This window comes from Pogona vitticeps, chromosome 6 (genome assembly GCF_051106095.1).
Source record: "Pogona vitticeps strain Pit_001003342236 chromosome 6, PviZW2.1, whole genome shotgun sequence".
Classification (NCBI taxonomy): domain Eukaryota; kingdom Metazoa; phylum Chordata; class Lepidosauria; order Squamata; family Agamidae; genus Pogona; species Pogona vitticeps.
The window spans coordinates 106,626,868-106,643,332 of record NC_135788.1 but is presented as its reverse complement, the minus strand read 5'-3'; the positions used below and the strand labels follow the sequence as shown (position 1 = coordinate 106,643,332).

Here is a 16,465-nt window from a genome sequence, read left to right as displayed (position 1 = left end):
TCTTGAGGAACATGACATTCTGAAGAATAGCCTTACAGTGCTCAGGAGTCTTGATAAAGCAGACCCTTGACCATATGAATGCCAAAAGGATGTACAGGCTCCGCTTAAGCCATTCTAATTCCTTATGTGAAGATCTGGTTGACTTTTCCGGGTATGGATGAGACACGAGGAGGAGTTTACATCCCAACCCCTGTCCCTACCATCCTTTAGCCCTATACATAGTTTAAGAGTTTCTGTTCTATGTATTCTCGAAGGCTTTCATGGCTGAGATCCGATGGTTGTTGTAGGTTTTTTGGGCTGTTTGGCCATCCAGAACATGGCCAAACAGTCCCCCCAAAAATACAACAACCATCAGTTTCTGTTCTGGTGATGGTGGCATGGGATGCTGACATTGTCAACCTGGATTCTATAACAAAGTTAGACATTAGGGAACAAATTATCCCAATGTGAGGGTTAAGTACGTTTCTTTTTGTGGATGTTGCCCTTTCTCTCCCAAATGAGAAGTAGCTCTGTATGTCTGTTCAGGTGCACCTTACCTGAATTCAGTCAGTAGCTGTCTCTCCTTGAATGGACAAGGTGGCTTAACTTTTTTTTGTCCCCACCCAGGCGAGTCCGTCTCTGTGATCAAACACACTGATCCCGTCCCAGATCCCCGTGCTGTCAATCAGGACAAGAAGAACATGCTGTTCTCGGTAAATATGACTGAAATGACTGAAAATCTAAGCTTGCCTGCTTTGGCCCACGTTTCAGGGAAATTTGGGGGTACTAGAGAACTATATTTCCCCAAGAACATGCCTTTGAGTAGCTCAGGGGTTAAGACATCTGGGCTGTGGAGCCAAAGGTTGGGAGTTCGATTGGCTGGACTGGATGATCCGTAGGGTCCCTTCCAACTCTGCAGCTCTAAGATTATTATTGCATTCTTATTATTTGGAAATGGGGGAAGTAGGGCAGGGGATGTGATGTCATTGGCTTAGCATTCCTCTGCCTCCTCAGGCTGATGAAAAGGAGTCAGAAAATGCTCATGCAGATACATAACACCACACTTTACTCCCAGCTACAGGTTTAAAGTGGAAATTAGTAGGGTGGACGGGAGAGCACAACAAGCTTGTAGCTTCCATGCATCCCTACAGCCACAGGAATTTGTAATAGAAACCATTACTTGATATCACTCCATTGGCATTTTCTTGCTTTCTTAAGCAGTAGCCCAAGACAGAATGGAAATGTGAATGCCAGAACATGTCACAAATTTTGTTTTTCAGATACTCAAAATGTTAACTGGAAAATTCTCTCTCCCCCCCAACCCCGTTTCATTATAATGTACTAGAAGCTGAGGTCACTAAATACAGCTGAATGCTGGGAAAATCAAGTCAGACAAAATAAAATATTTTGACACATAGTCAGAATGTGGAAAAGTAATTTTGTGGACTCTAATCTTCAGAATCCCCCAATTAGCTATTTTGGGGAGCTGTAGTCCAAAAAAAAAAAAAAAAGAGGAATTTTTCCAAGCTTTTCTCATATTACTCCAGTATAGGAGTTACCGGTAATATATAGCCATCATGACCAAATACTATTGACAATCCTATTCTCCATGAATTTGCTTGATGCGGTCAGAAAGCCAGCCATACTAGTAGCCATCATGATAGCTTGTGGTAGCTGATCCAATAGTTTAACTAAACCAAACTTTTCTCATATTACACCAGTACAGTTTAACTAAATCAGTGGTTCTTAACCTTGGGTTACTCAGGTGTTTTTGGACTACAACTCCCAGAAGCCTTCACCACCAGCTGTGCTGGCTGGGGTTTCTGGGAGTTGCAGTTCAAAAGCATCCGAATAACAAAGGTTAAGAACTACTGAACTAAACTATTGGATCAGCTGCCACAAGCTATCATGATGGCTACCACTGTGGTTGGTTTTCAGAAGACATCAGGCAGATTCATGGAGAATAGGATTGTCAATGGTACTTGGTCGTGATGGATATATATTAACTCCTGTACTGGAGGTGGTATATCTCTAAATATTAGCTTTTAGGGAGCACATGAAAATGTATGCTTTCTAGTCAAGTAAATGAAATTAAAAAACCATATATTTATTTCTTTCAAATAATGTTGTTATCCTCCTGCTCATTGGGGATGATGTGACATACTGAAGCCTCATTTTACTCCTGGGAGGAGTTCCTTTCTGTGATGGGCAGGAAAGAACCCCTCCACTCCACAGGCCGGGTGAGGTGGAGTTCAGGATCACCAAGAGAGTATTTCACTAAACACTAGTTCCAGTGATTGCAATTATTTTTGCAGGGTAAATTCGTGATAATGAACTTGATAGAATAAACAGTACAGATATAAGGAATATGTCCTTTGTAGTTTGGGGACTAGAAGCCTGGTTCTTTTGCTAGTAAAAACAAATTCTCAATTGAAGTGTAACTAATAAATGAAGGATCCTGCTGTCTTCGACCTTTAATTGATGCAGCTTTATTGCACCATGTTATGTCTTTCAACATATTTGAAGTGTTTCCCCCCCCCTCAACACCGTACTCTCTGATGCTTCTTGCTTCATCCTCCTCTACCACCCTCTTCCACCTTTTTCCAGGGTACCAACATCGGTGCAGGGAAAGCCGTAGGCATTGTGATTGCCACTGGTGTGGGCACTGAGATTGGCAAGATCCGTGATGAGATGGCAGCCACCGAGCAAGAGAAAACTCCCCTGCAGCAGAAACTGGATGAATTTGGCGAGCAGCTCTCCAAGGTCATTTCCCTCATCTGCGTGGCTGTCTGGCTTATCAACATTGGGCATTTCAACGACCCCGTCCATGGCGGCTCTTGGATCCGTGGCGCCATCTACTACTTCAAAATTGCCGTTGCCCTCGCCGTGGCTGCCATCCCAGAAGGTCAGCTGAGGCCACTCCGGGTTCCCATATCCCACCTGTCTTGGGATTTATTCGTCAACGGCGTTTTTAAAAATAGCCTTTGCTGTCATCATGGGCTTTTATTTTTTATTTTTCTTTTCATTTTTCTAAGTTGCTCTTTTGTTTTTTTAATTTGTTTGATCACTGCACTGTGCAACAATTGTCCTGCGGTTTTAAAAAAGTAGCTTTGGAAAAATAAAAAGGAACGCAGAAAAATAAAATAGTAGTGACATCAAACACAAGCATTGTTTTAATATGGCATCTCTGTTTTGGACCATGTAGCATAAAAATACAGTTCTAAACATTATTGGTCCAGAATTATTGAAAGCCATTCTTGATATGCAATCAAATTTCAAAAATAACAAAAAATTACTATTCTTTCCCTGGTTGTGCTGCACAACATGCTCAAGGAGATACAATGCATATGAAATCAAATGCATATGAAGTCAAACAATTAATGAATATTTATTTTATATGCAAAAAGGAAATGCTTGCCTCATGCAGGCTGGAGTGTGAGAGCAGCCTATAGATTAAATCAGTGGTCCCCAACCTTGGGCCTCCAGATGTTCTTGGACTTCAACTCCCAGAAATCCTGGCCAGCAGAGGTGGTGTTGAAGGCTTCTGGGAGTTATAGTCCAAGAACATCTGGAGGGCCAAGGTTGAGGACCACTGGATTAAATTATAGTTAGACTTCTGTGTGACTGGCATGAATGCCTGACTCTTAATCATTTAATAATGACAACTTAGTAATATCCCCAAAGGCCTAAATTATACTGTGGACATGAAAAAAGTTTAGGGAAACCAGGATAAGATTTTTATGCTGACTGATTGTAAGGTATGGTCAAAACCAATCTTAGGGCTCACGATTATTTAATAATAGAGTAATGTTTTAGAATCCTGAGGTTCTGTGAAAGCAATGTTGATCTCTCAAGCATTAAGTATTTCCAATTCTGTGACCCATATCTGCAACTGAGAAGTAGTTCAGGCGATGGAAGTTTGTGATATATTGGGATGGGAGCTATAAGGTCAGTGGGCCTGAGCATTCTATAGAATCTATAGTGTAGATTCAGCCCTACACTCCCGCTTGTACTTCACTTTTGGCCTGCTTTCCAGATCTCTAGATTAGAAGAAAAGTCACCATACCAAATACCTATGTGTTAAAAAGATTAGTCACCATTGCCTTAAACCAACTCCCAGAAGCTTTCCCAACTAGCTATGTTGGCAAGGACTTGTGGGAGTTGCAATTCAAGAACATCTGGAGATGCAAGGTTGGGAACCATTGCCTTTGTCCATTTAGGCATGTGCTGTCTTTGTACATTGACTGGCAGCAGCTGGCTGGAAATATAAAATCCAGAAGGAACTGGTAGTTCAGTTAGAATCTAGGTGTGAGGAAAACATAGCCCTCCACATGTTGTTAAAACACAGCTCCATTACCTCTTTAGCATTGACCCTGCTGGGTGAGAACTGGTGGGCCACATGCTCCGTATCAATGTATTAGACTTCAGTATATTCCATCATTAAGTTATTGGTCCTTAACTTCTCAATGTCTTTAACTTCTCATTCTGTTAGTGCTCTAAGGGCAAAGAGAGACCAAGTACTTAGATCTGTACTTCAAAGGTGACTCAGTATCAAACAAAGACTGTTGTTTACCTCCTGATGGTGAATCACAAAATAAAAGGAGGCTTTGTAACTTGAATGCAGAAACCTTACTAGGAGGTAATCAAATGGCCTTTGCTTCTTAAGGCAGTTCTACCTCTAATAGTGATGCTGCCCTCTCATCGATTTCTGCCTTGAGGGCTTTATCAACTCTTCTCTCTAAGGTGCATTTGCTTTCAGTTTAAAAGACGATGAGAAAAGTTTCAGCAGATTCAGCATTCCTTGTACTGCTAAGCTTCAGCCTCTCATTTACATTGATCAGTTAAAATGCTGTTTTTGTTACCCCGGACTTGAATCTATACATGCAAGATTCCCCAATGAAATGTTAACAAAAGATGGCATGGTGGGGGAATAAAAGTGGAAGAGAACAGAGACAAATTGGATATTTTAGCTTGTAAAAATCGTTCCTTCTTACTTCCCAAGATAATCTTTCCCCTTTCCTCCTTCACAGGTCTTCCTGCTGTCATCACTACCTGTCTAGCCCTGGGTACTCGCCGTATGGCCAAGAAGAACGCCATTGTCAGAAGCCTGCCCTCTGTGGAGACCTTGGGCTGCACCTCCGTCATCTGCTCAGACAAGACCGGCACCCTGACCACCAACCAAATGTCTGTTTGCAAGGTGAAAGCGAAGCTCAATGACGGAATTTTTCCACTGAGTATCTACCACCCATGCCAGTCATGGGGACATCGTGTTCTTTCTATTTTCCATTCTTATTTTTTTTCCCTTCTTCTTTCTCCATAGATGTTTGTCGTTGACAAAGTGGACGGAGATGTCTGCACTCTGAATGAGTTCTCAATTACTGGTTCCACCTATGCCCCCGAGGGAGAAGTGTGAGTAACGCCAAAGAAGCCATAACTCCTCGTCTTACCCTATTACCCCAATCCCGCACCCAGAGGAAGAAATGAGACGGATGTCTTGTTTAGTGCCCTGCTTAGCTGGCTAGATAGCTCAGTGAATTAGGTATTTGGCTGCAGAGCCAGAAGCTGGGAGTTTGATTCCCCCACTGTGTATACGAGCCAGCCTGTATAGCTTTGGGCAAGCTGTGCAACCCCAGGGCGCTTCCCAGAAGAAGGAAATGAGATGAATGACAGACAGGATATAATCCAAACAAACACAGACTAGCTAATTCTAGGATTCACTTGAATTCATGTTTAGTTCCCAGCTTTCACTTCATATGCAAGTAACATATTTATTTATTTATTTATTTATTTATTTATTTATTTATTTATTTATTTATTTATTTATTTATTTATTTATTTATTTATTTAACATAATGGCACCATTTTGTTTTACTAAAGTCTTCATATTGCCATTGCTCTATAGCCTATGAGAGCAAAATAAAAAAAATAACGTGCCCCTGCATCCATGTTCTTCCTAAACCTCCTGAAATCTTTGAACCTTTTGCAATTGAGACAAAACCACCTCTCATTCTGGTGTGTTCCAAACCAGTGGTCTCCAACCTTGGGCCTCCAGATGTCCTTGGACTGCAACTCCCAGAAGCCTTCACCACCACCTCTACTGGCCAGGATTTCTGGGAGTTGAAGTCCAAGAACATCTGGAGGCCCAAGGTTGGGGACCACTGTTCTAAACAATAAAGCATCTCCTTCTTTAGCCTTATTCCAGCACATGTTTCTTTGCATGGTTCACCACTGTCAATTTTGTCCTCTGTGGACTGGAAGGCAAACTTGTTCTACTCGCAGCAGGTCTCAGCGTGATCACAGGTAGCCTTCCTGAAGAAAGCCTGCTGAGGACTTTGGCCTGCTTACTCATGCAGGATGATAGGGATGAAGGGAGAAGGACAAGCATGTTTGTCCCTGCCAAGGCCTGGAAGGGTTACATTTTTGAGGGGCCACAATTTCCAGAAACTCTCAGCAGGCCTGGTCACTGCCTCTTTTCGGCACAGTGTTGATCGGGTGGAGAAACGAATGTCTGATTAGGTGTTGTAGTTCCTCTTGGAACTTCCTGAAGACAGCCTAGCGTCCTAACAAACAAAACCCTTAAACAAAAAGCAGTATGATATTAGAGGGAGCTGGAATAGGAGGAGACTGGGTGACCCTCTAGCGATGTTGTTGGACTTCAGTCCCCATCATCCCTCACCATTGACTACACCAGGTGGGACAGGTAGGAGTTGTAGTACAACAACCACTGGAAGCCCATTGTTTTCCACTTCATCTTTCAACAACCGACAGCCCCATCATCCTGTAGATGTAAAAGGGTTGGTGATCAACTTCGTATCATTTGTTTTGGGGGTGGGGAATTTGCTACTGCTTTCTTACCAGGTCGTGGCTCTTCTTTCTCTCTCTCACTCCCAATTCCTTGCTTTTTCCCTCATGCAGTTTTAAGAATGACAAACCAGTTAAGGCTGGGCAATATGATGGGCTTGTTGAGCTGGCTACTATCTGTGCCCTCTGCAATGACTCTGCTCTAGATTTCAATGAGGTGAGTGCTTCTCTCTTGCACTGTCCTGCTCAACACTAATTTCCTTCCATTGTGATCCATATCCACACTGTTTATTGTTTATTAAATACTGCAACTTTGCCAAAGAATCCTGGTTACTGTTGTTTAATGAAGATGGCAAAACCTCTGTGAAGACATTCATTTATTTAGTAATACATCATGAGAATTACACAAGCCACTCTTCAGTCTGAAAGATTCCGGAGCAGGAATTACACTTTAAAATAAACAAAGCAAAATTAAATTTGAAAATCATCCTGGCTATTACAATACTCAGGATCGCTGTGCCCACCCCAAACGCCCTCCAAGTTAACTCTATATGATAACATTCCTTCTTATCATAAAATCATAGAACCATGGAGTTGGAAGGAGCCTATAAGATCAGTGAGTCCAATCCCCTGCTCAATGCAGGAATCTAAGCCAAAGTACAACTGATAGATGTTCTAATTTTTCTCTTGAATGCCTCCAGCATTCAAGCACTCACTACCTCCTGATTTGACCGGTCTGTAGTTCCCAGGTTCCTCCTTTTCACCCTTTTTAAAGATAACAACGTTAGCCTTTCTCCAGTCATTTGGCACTTAACCCATTCTCCATGATTTCAAGAAAATAATAGGCAGTGTTTCTGAGAGTTGTTCAACTAGTTACTTCAATACTCTTGGATGCAGTTATTGATATTGCTTAGGGAAGATCCAATAACGAACGAACAAACAAACAAATAAATATTTATTTAATCCTTGGTAAGGATGCATCCCCTCTCATATCCTCCGCAGGTCTTCACCATGTGTGGTAGCTTACATCTTATTTAATACACACCTTCTCCTCTTCTTGTTTCACTGCAGTCCAAAGGTGTGTATGAGAAGGTGGGTGAAGCTACTGAAACTGCACTTACCTGCTTGGTTGAGAAGATGAATGTCTTCAACACAGATGTCCGCAGCCTCTCCAAGGTGGAGCGTGCCAATGCTTGTAACGCTGTAAGTATTGACTTCTAAGAATTGCCCCTTTTTTCTCTGTTGCTCCAAGGATCAGTTAAAACACAATAGTGTAATGCAAACAAATAGATGAGGAAAGCCAAGCAAGGACGACGAGGGGCAGCTGCAGGAACCCACCCTCACTGAACTGTGTGTGTCTGACACATCTTGCACTTTTGTTCTCACTCAGTACTCACTTTGTAAAAATCCAAGTGTGCTTCATTCAGATTGTGATTTTTTTAAAAAAAAAGTTTACATGCACAATGGTGTGTTTTTTTCTTAATAGGCCTGTTTTTCTGGATATTTTTTCTCAGGCTGCAGTTACATAGGATTTACTGCGGAAGAAAAAGAGATGCGTTCACATTTTAAAAAACTGATCACATGACACAAAGACCAACTTGAATCAGCCTGGCACTTTTTTCCTTCCAAAGCGGAGTTTTTTTCCCTGCCACTGGGGTGGGTGGGTGTGTTTCTGCTTTTTTCAAGCCTAAGCAATTTGAATCTTGTTTCCTCCATGTGATCGGTTGTTTAGTTTCCCCAAAAGAACAGAGGGCTTGACTGAGGGTGGTATCCTGTTGATGTATTAAGCTGGGTGTGATATTTTGGACAGCAGGAACACCCACCCCTGTGATCTTGCACCCTAATCACCCTGAACGTGTGTTTTTTTTTTAAACAAGCTACCTGGTTTAGCACTAAATCACCTTATCGCTGCATTAATATAGGTATTATTTATTGCATGGACAAAAAAAGATAGAGACAAATCTATATGAAATAGAAACAGTTCTGACAAACTACAGCAAACTCTTATATTTCCGTGGTATGAAAATGGTTAACTTCAGATGATAGCACTGGTATCATAAGTTATCTTCTGCTGTCTTCATCATAAGTACTACATCCACGGAAGGAACTAGATGTTTTCCTCAAACTGTGTCAATGTGAACTGACTTTCATTGCTTCACCTGGCATACACCTAACTGTCCTTTAATACAGAAGTCCCCAACCCCCGGTCCGCGGCCTGGTGCTGGTTCGTGGCCTGAGCTGGACCGGGCCGTGAAGACAGACCAAGGCATGCACCCACCCGCATGCATGCACCCCCACACAGCCTGTTTGTGCCTGCGCATGCGGTCCAGCGTGCCCATGTGAGCGCCGTGCTGCCGTTTGCGCATGCACATGAGCGCATGCACCCCTGCACAAGTGCTGTGCCGCTGTTTGTACACGTGCACCTGCAGAAGTGCTGCTCCACCATTTGCGCATGTGCATGAGCACACCTGTAGAAGCACCACGCTGCTGTTTGTGCATGTGCATGAGCACGGGGGGTGCCCCGCCTTCCCCAGCCAGTCCTCAGGGTGAAAAAGGTTGGGGACCTCTGCTTTAATAGAGTGCATATTGGGCCCCATTTTAAAGTGCTGTAAGGCTTCAGCCAAGGAAGAGAGCTCTTCTGCAGGGCTTCCTTGTCCAGCTTGTCCAATGGATGGCTGTGAAGCACAGCAGCAGCTGGAGGATGTGGTGGTGGTGGCAGCAGCGTCTTAGAGGGCTAGGGAGACCCTCCACTATCGCTGCTGCTGCCGCCATCGTGCACTCCCTGACTGCCTCCATCCAGCTGCCTGCCAGAGAGGCCAGCCCTGTGGAGGAGGAAGGGCAGTGTGCTCCATGTGCCACAAAATGAGAGCTACTGAAGCTGACTCCCCAAGCAAAAACAGTGCTGCCAGGAGGCAGTGCTGGCCACGGACTGCATTGCACTTGCTGAGGGGAGCAGCCAGTCGCTCAGTTTCTGCTGCATGAAAACATGCATGTGATAGGAGCATTTTCTCTCTGGGCTGCAGACAAGAACTGCGGATTCTTTGCAGTGTGTCCAGTCCAGCAAGATCTACATATTGACATAAATGATCTGGTCTGTTTGTTGTTGTACTCTAGCCTGGGAATGTAGAGTGGGGTTAACCCCATGTTTTCCTTCCACTTCCCCAGGTGATCAAACAACTCATGAAGAAGGAATTTACCCTGGAGTTCTCCCGTGACAGGAAGTCCATGTCCGTCTACTGCTCCCCAGCAAAAGCCTCTCGGGCTGCTGTCGGCAATAAGATGTTTGTCAAGGTTAGCAAACCCCATTGTGTCCTGGCTTCACAGTCACAGAAGAGAGTAGGCTGGGCATCACAGCCCCCAATCAAAATTTGAATTTGTTATATTTTCCTCCTGACATCCATTCAAGAAGCTCACAATAGCACCTGTGTTATTAGACAACTAAGTAGCAACCCTGTGAAAGAAAAGGCAATGAGTGTATAGCCTTGGCTTGGTTACTGCTGCTGTTCTTTGCTTTCCTATATGCTTGGGTGGGCAATCTCAATGGCGTCGGGGGCCGTTGGCTACCTGCTTGAGGTCTGCACATCCAAAAGGATTTTTTCTGTTCTATTCTATCTTCAAGTCTGATTTTTTTTAAAAGCTGGCAAGATAACTTTATCAGGATCATGATCAGCAGAGCAATTGTAGTGCCCTGGTGTGGAGACCTTTCTCTTAAAAATCTGCCAGAAGGCTATGTTGCAAGGTATCAAGAGAGCAATTTTTATTTATGCTAACAGAGAAAATCAGTGTACACACAGCAGTGTGTAGTAAAGAAGTCCAAAAAACCAGAAATGCATAGGATAGATTTATAGAAAAGTACACAAAGGGCCATAAATAAGTAATTCAATTGGTATTTCATTCATTCATCTTTCTTTCACGTGAATATGACCCAAAATTAAATATTCCTTTGAGCATCTGGCTTATCTTCCAACATGATAGACTGGTACTTCCTCAGGAAAATGCTTGTGTTTATTATTTTATGATACCTTCTTTGTAGTTCGTGAATGCTTATCTGTGTCTTTACAAGGATAGCTGTTTTCCCCATAGTACATTTGCTTAGCGACACTACAAATATAAGAAAATACATTGATTATTTCTAATGCATTTATGCTGACTTCTAATATATATGGTTACAATGAGGAGGGATCTCTTCAGTTGACTGGAATTTTAAAAGTACTGTATAAGATATTCATATGAATGTTCCTTCATAAGAAAATAAATAAAGAAAAATTAAAAGAAAAATCTGTGCATAGAAAGTTAGCATGTTAGGAAGAAGTCTAGGTTTTGAAGATAACTAGTTTCCAATGGACAAAAGTTTTGTTAAAGGAGAATTGTTCAACTGTTTGAGTTGAATACTGCAAATGCATGTGAAAAAGAGGAGTTAGTTATTAAGTATAAACAAGAGTCCCTAACTTGTGTTTGTTTCTGCTACTTCTACTCCCCAAACAAAGTTTTTTAGACCTTCTGGTGTAAAAGTCTATTGACTAAGTCTAGTAATGATCCAGACGCCCTGCTTGCCAACCAGATCCTCTTCTCCTCACTCTTACCTGATTTCCTTTCTTCCCTGATGCACAGGGTGCCCCCGAGGGTGTGATTGACCGTTGCAGCTATGTCCGTGTGGGCACCACCCGTGTTCCTCTCACCCCTAATGTTAAGGACCACATCTTGGGAGTCATCAAGGAGTATGGCACAGGACGGGACACCCTCCGTTGCTTGGCACTGGCTACTCGTGATACGCCCCCAAAGAGAGAAGATATGTATCTTGAGGATTCCACCAAATTTGTGGACTATGAGGTAAAACAGGGAAGCATTTTTGCGAGGGGGGGCAAATTACAAAGGAAGAAATAGAGAAGATGTGATGAATGATTAATCAGGGATCCAGAAGTCAAAGCACCTACATGTTTAAGGAATCAGTGTTGAAAATGCTTTAGGAAGCAACTTCTCAAGCAAATTCTCCTTCTTGCAAAAAATTGGAATGTGTGTTCTTTCAATTCATTCTTGTCCACTTTTACCTTTTCAGTTACTGGTGTTGTTGGATTTGGATTATTCAAACAGAACTTGGAAAAGTTAGTTTTTTCAGTGACAGATCTCAGGTTCATGCTAGCCAGGGGATTCTGGGAATTGTAGTTCCAGATCTACAATCTATCCACTTATTCCCAACTAGGTAGACCCATTGAACAAACAGGACTTGTTTTATATCAAAAAAATGAATCTCATTGATTCAGTGGATCTACTATAGATGGGAATAACAGTTAGATTTCACTGTCAGAATGCAGAATATTTCCAAGTTCAGTTTTTTGTTTCTGTTTTGTTTTGTTTTGGGGTGAGCCATGCACAGTTTTGAATTTGCAGTCTAATGGGAGGTGCAGGTAATATACAGTGGTGCCTTGCTAGACAGACATTGACATTTTGCGATCGCTATAGCGATTCGCAAAACAGTGATTCCTATGGGGGAATTTCGCTGGACAATGTTTGGTCCCTGCTTCGCAAACCGATTTTTGCTAGACAACGATTTGCTTTTCGCTAGACGATGATTTCGCTAGACAGCGATTTCAGTGGAACAGATTATCATCGTCTAGCAAGGCACCACTGTATATGTATTTAAAGAAACCTGAATTAAGATAATTCCTCACCCTTCTGACCCTATCGTGTGCATTAGCATAGAATATTGAGCCCGACTGTGAATGTGTTCTGTGGGCAAGGAATACTTTTGTAGGCTGGTTTTCTGCAACCCTTCTGAGCTTTCTCCCATCCACAGATGGACCTGACTTTTGTGGGCTGCGTGGGCATGTTGGACCCACCTCGCAAAGAGGTGATGGGCTCCATCCAGCTTTGTCGTGAAGCCGGCATCCGCGTCATCATGATCACCGGGGACAACAAAGGCACAGCCATTGCCATCTGTCGCCGTATCGGCATCTTCTCCGAGAACGAGGAGGTGACCGGCAGGGCTTACACTGGCCGCGAGTTTGATGACCTGCCCTCAGCAGAGCAGCGGGAAGCCTGCAAGAGGGCCTGCTGCTTCGCTCGTGTTGAGCCGACGCACAAGTCCAAGATCGTAGAGTTCTTGCAGAGCTTCGATGAGATCACAGCCATGGTAAATGGATGGGCCGCAAGGGCGGGGCATCAGGGATGGGCGGGACAGTGGCAAATCTTCTCCCCCTGCAATGGGAAAATGCCCATGTTCCAATGTATGTCACATACACGTTGATTCCTCTGATTTACTGAAGGAGGATGTTAGGAACTCATTACTAAAACCGAGCCGAATGCTGAATTTGGAAACAGGGCCAGCCCTCCTATTGGGTAATGAAGCAATCACTTGAAGTATCATTAAAGAGCAGGGAAATGGTTACAGCCACGGATGGGGAGATATGATAGCAAGATTTTCTGGTTTGTGCAAAATAGTGTGAGCAGCATAGGATACAACATAACTTGACTTTGGGTGGAAGTGGGAGGTATTTGTTCTTCTGCCATTAGCTGGCAAAATGTATTGGGCTGTCCTTCTCTCTTCACGCATTTCCATATGTATAGGGAGTGAGTATTCACATGTGCCAAAGGCATTGTCTGTGAAATGGTTCTCCGTTTCTTCATCCTCGGAAGACAAGAATAGTCCCCCTCCATTAAGCCAAGGGTCTAATCCAGCAGCCTGTATGTTTCTGGAGCCAGCCAGATACCCTCAAAACAAGACATGGACACATTTCCCTTGCCTCTGCAGTTGCTTCCCAATAGTTAATACAATGCACTATACAGTACTGCCTCTAGGAAATGGAGGTTTTAGTTAGCCTTCATTTAGCTGCTTATGAAGCTATTTTCCATTCCCTTTTAAAGCCATATAAGCTAATGACTTCTGCATCCACCTTGTAGCAGTGTTCCACCAGTTGCATAATATATGAAGAAGTGCATTCATTCTTTCATTATCCTGAACCTACTGCCACACATTTCATTGAGTTTTAAATGGGAGAAGGAGAAAAACCTATCTTTCTACCTTCTCCACACAAGACACCATTTTATGAGCTGTTATTATCTTCCATCTGCCAGCTGTCTCATTGTCAAATGTTGCCCTATGCAGACATAACTTTTATCAGCCAACCTGTCATTAAAATTCTCTAGCCAGTTTTTGAGGATCCCAACAAAATACTTTATTTTTTTAACAAAAAGAGAGAGACGAGCCAAGAGAATACACATTATGAAATCACAAATCCAAAACCAAGAATGAACATTTTAGTCTTTCCTCATACAAAATGTTCCTCCAGTCCCCGCTGATCATTTAAATGCTCCTTTTCTTTACCTTTTAAGTTCTGTGAGATCAGTTCTGAGATGGGGCATTCATCCAGTTTCAGCGCTAGAACGATTTGCTCTCCCACCTCCACCCTACCATCTTGGGTGCCTTATTCACACACACACAGACATACACCCCGTTTTCTCCATTCTCTCCTGGCAGACTGGTGATGGTGTAAATGATGCCCCAGCTCTGAAGAAAGCTGAGATTGGTATTGCCATGGGCTCTGGCACTGCTGTGGCCAAGACCGCTTCAGAAATGGTGTTAGCAGATGATAACTTCTCTACCATTGTCGCTGCTGTTGAGGAGGGTCGGGCCATCTACAACAACATGAAACAATTTATCCGCTACCTCATCTCCTCCAATGTGGGTGAGGTCGTCTGGTAAGGGACTCTCGCCCGTCTTCTCTTTGCTGCTGCCTTCCTACAGCTCTGTTGTCCGGATCTCCTTCTGCAGACCCTGTTACTAAACAAGATGGGTCAGATGAAATGATGCCACTTAGCATGTTTTTAGAAGTAGTGAACCCTCAAGTGATGAAAGCTGTTTGGCATAGCATGAAATTTTCCTCACCTTTGTATCTTGCATTTAGCATACTTTGTTTTGAGAGGTGGGTTATGATAACATAGACATGGGCTTAATTGCAAGTCTGATTGTTGATGCACATACTTCTGAGGAGCTTACATTGTGGAAGGGAAAGCAGATTAACCAGAAGAGCCGTGCCTTCTCCCAGTGTCTACCATGATACCGAAGAGGACTAGCATCAGGGATTTGCTACTGTAAATCTTGAGAAGACCTTAGAGACTGTGAATGGCAGCTGTGGGGAGGCCTGACCCTGGTGGTTGCATATATTACAGCTTCATACGGGATTTTCTGGTAACCTTTCGTTCTTCTTATCTCTTGACCTCTCCCACAGTATCTTCCTCACAGCTGCTCTGGGTCTCCCTGAAGCCTTGATCCCTGTGCAGCTGCTGTGGGTGAACTTGGTGACTGATGGGCTCCCAGCCACCGCCTTGGGCTTCAACCCCCCTGATTTGGACATCATGAACAAGCCCCCTCGCAGCCCCAAGGAGCCCCTAATCAGTGGCTGGCTCTTCTTCCGCTATTTGGCTATTGGAGGTAAATGCTTATGCCCTACATTCTCATTGTCTCAACACACAATGAACATTTACAACTGCAACAATTTCCTGAAAGAAGGGTTGCATTTTCTGACAGAATTGCAAGGGTGCCAATATTTTTGGCCATAACTGTGTGTAATAATTCTGGATTCAAATTCCAAAGATCAGAGAGGTTCCTTTTTTGGAGTGGGTCTCCTTGAATCTCAAGCCAGTGGGGCCAAACTAATTTTCCTCACCTCTGCCAATTTCTGCACCTTTATTCCTGTCTTAACGTGGTCAGAGCCTGGCTCAGAAATCCATTTTGTTCCCAGTTCTCCTGACAAATCTGTCAAATTCTACTTACAGTAGTTCAGAATTTGACAAATTGGGTTGCTCCTTGAGGCATGCTACTAAGCCAGTACCTTAAATCTGAAACAATAATCCATATTTACTGCAGATCTCAATAGCTCATATTAAAGAATTGAACTGAGCTATTCATAATCTGCATTCATCTCAGCACTCTCCACTCCAAGAGCATCTTCTCCAAGATACAGTACTTTTCTCTAATTTTTGTTGTCACTGACTTTTCCTTTTCTACTCCCCACAGGATATGTCGGAGCTGCCACTGTTGGTGCCGCTGCATGGTGGTTCTTATACGCTGAAGATGGTCCTGCCGTGACCTACCACCAGCTGGTGAGCTTTCCCTGTCTGAGCAGAACTTCTTGTTGGGGAAAGGGAATCTCACTGTATGGAGAGTTGGGGATTTCTTTACACTGGGCAGCCACACTCTGTATTTAATCCTGCTTTCCCTTCTCGCCTGTTTCTTTCTTTTCCCCAGTCCCATTTCATGCAATGTACAGAAGAAAACCCTGACTTTGAAGGGGTAGAGTGTGAAATCTTTGAGTCTTCGGTCCCAATGACCATGGCTTTGTCTGTCCTGGTCACCATTGAGATGTGCAATGCACTCAACAGGTAAGATCAAATTTAATTTACACAAACCTTATCCTCCTACCAAATTTATTTCTGGGGTAGGACCTCCAAATGACACACAAGAATAACACACTCCACCCTATAATCACAGAAGAAGAATATTGTAATTTTTTCAGGACAATAAAATACTTCTCTCTTCTAGGATCCCTGCCTCCAATTCACGTTCTTCCTTTTTCAGTACCTCTATGTTGTGCACACACACCCCATGGATATGTCCACATTCAGACATCTATAATGGATCCAAAAGCATTTGGAGGAAGCCAAAATGTTAGGTAGCTGCAAGGTAGTC

At 43.2% G+C, this 16,465-nt stretch overlaps 1 protein-coding gene across 2 annotated transcripts in view; it reads left to right on the top strand.

Moving 5' to 3' along the window:
• The window catches only part of ATP2A1 (ATPase sarcoplasmic/endoplasmic reticulum Ca2+ transporting 1), a 43,015-nt gene that overhangs the window by 18,282 nt on the left and 8,268 nt on the right, over positions 1-16,465 (top strand). For both annotated transcript variants that reach the window (XM_073004542.2, XM_073004543.2), the window contains exons 7-19: positions 607-692; positions 2,587-2,884; positions 5,010-5,176; positions 5,300-5,388; positions 6,895-6,997; positions 7,852-7,983; positions 9,946-10,071; positions 11,392-11,610; positions 12,575-12,910; positions 14,255-14,475; positions 15,006-15,208; positions 15,794-15,879; positions 16,025-16,158. In XM_073004542.2, the coding sequence (XP_072860643.1) occupies positions 607-692; positions 2,587-2,884; positions 5,010-5,176; positions 5,300-5,388; positions 6,895-6,997; positions 7,852-7,983; positions 9,946-10,071; positions 11,392-11,610; positions 12,575-12,910; positions 14,255-14,475; positions 15,006-15,208; positions 15,794-15,879; positions 16,025-16,158 (2,200 nt within the window). The remainder of the gene's footprint in view (positions 1-606; positions 693-2,586; positions 2,885-5,009; positions 5,177-5,299; positions 5,389-6,894; positions 6,998-7,851; positions 7,984-9,945; positions 10,072-11,391; positions 11,611-12,574; positions 12,911-14,254; positions 14,476-15,005; positions 15,209-15,793; positions 15,880-16,024; positions 16,159-16,465) is intronic.